Raw genomic sequence first — 4,524 nt, 5'->3', positions numbered from 1 at the left:
GTTTCGGTTTCTTTATTTTCACACATGAAGAAAATCATATATAGAGTTAGGATAGTGGTTCGAGAGGGGAGGGCCAATAATATACAAAACGGTTATAAAAAAATGAGCCGGGAAATGTGTTTTTAAGGGGTTCATCGTTAATGAGATTTAGCGCTTGAAGGCAACAACACGATAATGTGTTCATTATCATCAATGGGCACAAACAAGACCGTATCTCTATGCCAAATGGGAAGGAGGAGCAGCCACGCCCCCCATCTCTCAAGACTACTGCCACTGGATCGACACGTTGATGGGTTGGGCTGGAAATATAGCAAATAGAGCACAGGACATAGGGCAAAATGGTGACGAGGAGGAGGTGTATGTACTACAAGCAGAGATCGAACTAGTGACAGAATGGGTTTCGTAGTTTTTAGCGAGAGCGAGCGAGCGAGCGAGCGGATTAATTTCTCGAGAAGGTTTAGGTCAAATTGTCCAAGATCAGTTTTGGATGAGCAAGCCAGTCAGTCTTCAGAGGAGGTACTACACCACCCCATGGGCAACAACACAAGACATCATGAGAAGAGATAATAATTTGGTGAACCATGTTTACGCGAAAAACAAACGAACAAAATCTTCAATTGTACTAGTTATAGTGGTAGTAGTAGCAGTAGTAGTAGTTGTAATGGGACACGGCATCTTTGAATAACAACGTAGCAGAGTAGTAGAATGTAGTTAGAATGGACTTTTGCCACATCTAAAGAGATAGCATCAGACATTGGAGCCCATCCACCCCCAACAGATTTGACAACGACCCAACAAGAGTGTTCCCCATGGGAGTCATTGAAGAGGGAGAATGGCTGGATGGATGGATGGCGTCTTACATGAACATCATCGTCATTATTATGGGTATCATTATCTTCATCATCATTACTGCATGAATAATGCATCATTAGAGCATATAATAACTGGATGATATCTCAACTGAATGTAACCCTCTGCTGGATGGATTTTCCAGGCCATAGAACGAAGAGGAGGAGAAGGAGGATCAAGGAGAAGTCAAAAATTGCAAGAGATAGATAGATAGAGAGGAATGAGGAGCCAAAGTTTCTGGCGTGGCGTGGCATATAGGAATGAATGAATGAATGAAGAAGGCATGGATATAAAGCACATCATCATTGACCTCAGATCAGCAATTATAATCAAAAAGGATAGAATTGGCTGCTTTTGGGGGTAGGGGGGTTCGATCACGATTGTGTGTCACGTTGTTGGAGTAGTACTAGTAGTTTACCTCTGCCCGATCGCCCGGAGGTGTGAGAAGGCACTCTCTCAGCCTGTCCTGTCTCTGCCTCTCGTTGAGCCCCTACGCCATCTCAATCCTGCACCATGATCCGGACACATTCCGGCAAGAACCTGTGTCCGAATCAAATCAACGCGACAGTACAGAGAGAGAAGGGGGCGTGTGTCCGTCCATGAAGGAGGAGGAGGAGGAGGAGGAGGAGGCGGCAACGGATGCGCTCTGAAAAAACGAGGACGGGAGACGGTCTAGTTGAGAAGGCTTGAGCATCGGGCACATCACACACGCATGGGAATCAGCATCGCATCACATCATAAGTAGAGAAGCATCGGAAGTGAACGACGGGTGGTGTTGGTGAACTTTCCCGACACTGACTGACTGACTGGCTCACATGGTATCGACCGGTTGACTGACTGACTGGCTCGCTCGCTCGCTCTTGCTCTGTTTTGGATGTAGACAAAAGGGAATTGGATTCGCTATGATACAATAGGTCACTCTGAATTCAACGTCCGATAGGCCTAATTAAGCCGAATTGGAGCCCACAAGGAGCCAAGAAAAAGAACATCATAAAAACACATCTTCCAACATTTTTTTCACTGAAATGGGGAAGAAAAAGAAGGTTACAATACACGAGAAATTGTCATAGAAAGATGGAGAGGGACAGGAGGAGGTGGTGTTGGTGGTGGAGGAGGATGGGTGCTCAAGGAAGGAGTAGAAACGAGGGATGATAGTTTCTGCTACACGAGGTTTGGTGGTTGGGATGATGGGAATCGATGGTCAAGGTGTGAGAGTTAGGAGGTAAGAAATTGATGAAAAAGGCGCTCCTCAGGGATCTGTATTCGCATCATTCTCTTTCAACGTCATCCCGGAGAGATGTCCACATCCACATCATTTAGAACATGTTTGGGTTGCTGATTTTCCTGCTGCTTTTTGTGTTCCACTTTCTGTTTGGGCAAAATCAAAGGATCTTGTTCAATGGTACTAACTTGATAGTGTCTTTGTGTGTTTCCCTCTTGAACAGTCATATCTTTGCATAGTTGTTAGTGTTACGATTCTCCAAACATTCAATTTATCAGAAGAAGTAGCATTATTGAGTAGAGCAATGATGTAGAGATGGTAGTAGAAGCAATAGTAGTAGTGGAGGTGGTGGAAGTAGTAGAAGTAGAAGTAGTAGTTGTAGTTGCGGAGGAGGAAGTTGAAGAAGTGAAGTGAAACATGTCTAACATAGATCAACGCATGGTACTGTAGAAGTCGGACTCATAGGTAGTAGGTATATTCAGCAAAGATACTAATGTATACACACACATCAACACTGGCCTATTGAGATACATCTGTAAAGTAATAATGGTAATATTGTACTCGATCGAAATCCTTAAATGTGTCTAAACACCATAGAGCCAGGGTTGATTATTATCATCGGGATCATTAATATTACTGAATCAGTCTCACAATCATCAATCAATAATAATAATAATCACCTTAACCTTAGGATGATGAACTTTACTTACAATTGCCTCCGTAATATCCAGTTGACGCCGTGGCGTATTGAGTAGGATATGATGGAGTTCCAGATGGAGCGGAACCAACCTAAAATAAAGAAAAGCCCGTCCACAACAAGTTCATTCATGAGAGACCTTTCTTTCAAAGCCAACATCTTACCTTTTGCTTCATTTGTGCCTCAATAGCTTCGGCCTCCTTCAACTTGCCAATTGATCTGTAGTATTCGGCCCATTGGGCGGAATAGTCTTGGGATCCATTCTGTGCGCCGTTGCCGGGGGCAGCAGCGGCCGCGGGAGCAGCGGGGGCTGAAGCATTGGCCTGAAAATAACAAGAACACCCATTGATAAATGACTACGCTAGTTCATCTCAAGCGGGATGAATACTCACGCGAGAGGCCTCAATGGCTTCGGCTTCTTTGACCATCCCCATGGTCCGGTAGTACTCGGCCCACTGAGCGGAGAAGTCGGCTTGACCCGTCTGAGGGTTGACCCCACCGGCTCCGCCATCGTAGCCTCCGCCGTAGCTGGAGCCACCTCCCCATGAACCACCGGCTCCACCACCACCACCATAACCTCCGGCCCCGCCTCCATATCCGCCTTGCATGCCGAGCTTTTCCAAAACCATGCTCTTGGCTCGTTCCACAGCCTCGGGCGAGCCTCGGATGACGAAAGTCTTCTCGCGAGCATCAGGGGCAGAGTGCTTGTCGATTTCGCAATGGGCGCCGGTGCTCTGATTGATGTTCTTGATGGTTTCGCCACCTTTGCCGATGACGAGTCCGCACTTATTGGACGGTACTTGCACATATTCCGTGGCTTGGCCGCCATACTCGCTACTGGGCGCGCCCCATTGACCCCCAGTCATGCCACCACGAGGTCCACCGCGACCGCGGGGCATGCCGAACCCCCCACGCCCGCCAGTTCCGGCGCCGCCCATGCCACGCATCATACTACTACCACGTCCGCGACCTCGTCCTCCGAAGCCCATGTCCCGCTCATCCCCTTGGTTGAGGATTTCGGTGACCAGCTGTTTGGCCCGTTCCACGGCTTCGGGTGAGCCCGTAATCCTCAGGGGCTTCTCCATGGCCGCCTCAGGGGTGTCTTGGATGATGACGATCTTGGCGCCCGACTGTTCTTGGAGTTGCTTGATAGACTCGCCGCCCTTACCAATAATCAGTCCCACCTTGTGTCCCGGGACCATCATCTCGAAAAAGCCGCCTCCAGGCGCGGCACCGGGACCACCGGGTCCGCCGGCTCCGCGCGGCGGTCCGTTGCCCTCGTTGGCTACGATGCGCTCAATGGCGGCTCGGGCTTGCGAAATGTTGACCGCGGCTCCGGTCAGAGTGCACTGTCGGTCGGGCTGGCCGGCGCTGTCTTGGGCCATCTGGATCTTACAGCCGTACTCGGCCTGAAGCCGGGTGATTTGCTCGCCACCGCGCCCAATGATGAGTCCGACCATCTTATCGGGAACCATGATGATCTCGGTGGCGGGCGCTTCGACGCCACCCGCTCCACCGGGCGCCATCATACCGCCAGGCACGCCATTGGCCGCCATCATGCCACCGGGCATGGCATTCATATCCATGATGCCGGGACGTTTACTTAGGGGCTCTTCACCGCCGGACAAAGAATCGAACGAGCGTTTCAAAGGCGCCGCCGCGACCACGGAACTGCTACTCAGGCTATCCCCACCGACCACGGGGGCTTTGATTTTGGACGCAAGCTGAAAAGCCACACAAAACAAAAAAATGACAT

At 49.5% G+C, this 4,524-nt stretch overlaps 1 protein-coding gene across 3 annotated transcripts; it reads right to left on the bottom strand.

Annotated features, from left to right (window-relative positions):
* Window positions 1-4,492, bottom strand: LOC131887870 (far upstream element-binding protein 2-like; the record flags this gene model as incomplete). 3 transcript variants are annotated; one of them, XM_059236586.1, is given in 4 exon segments in its annotated part: window positions 1-2,604; window positions 2,782-2,860; window positions 2,933-3,091; window positions 3,161-4,492. In XM_059236586.1, coding segments are annotated over 4 exon segments (1,584 nt in total), but the record flags the coding sequence as incomplete, so codon positions are not given.
* Between the last annotated feature and the right edge of the window lie 32 nt (window positions 4,493-4,524).

Source organism: Tigriopus californicus, chromosome 10 (assembly GCF_007210705.1).
Source record: "Tigriopus californicus strain San Diego chromosome 10, Tcal_SD_v2.1, whole genome shotgun sequence".
Lineage (NCBI taxonomy): Eukaryota > Metazoa > Arthropoda > Copepoda > Harpacticoida > Harpacticidae > Tigriopus > Tigriopus californicus.
Note: the sequence above shows the minus strand (reverse complement) of the source record. Positions and strands in the feature narration are given on the sequence as shown.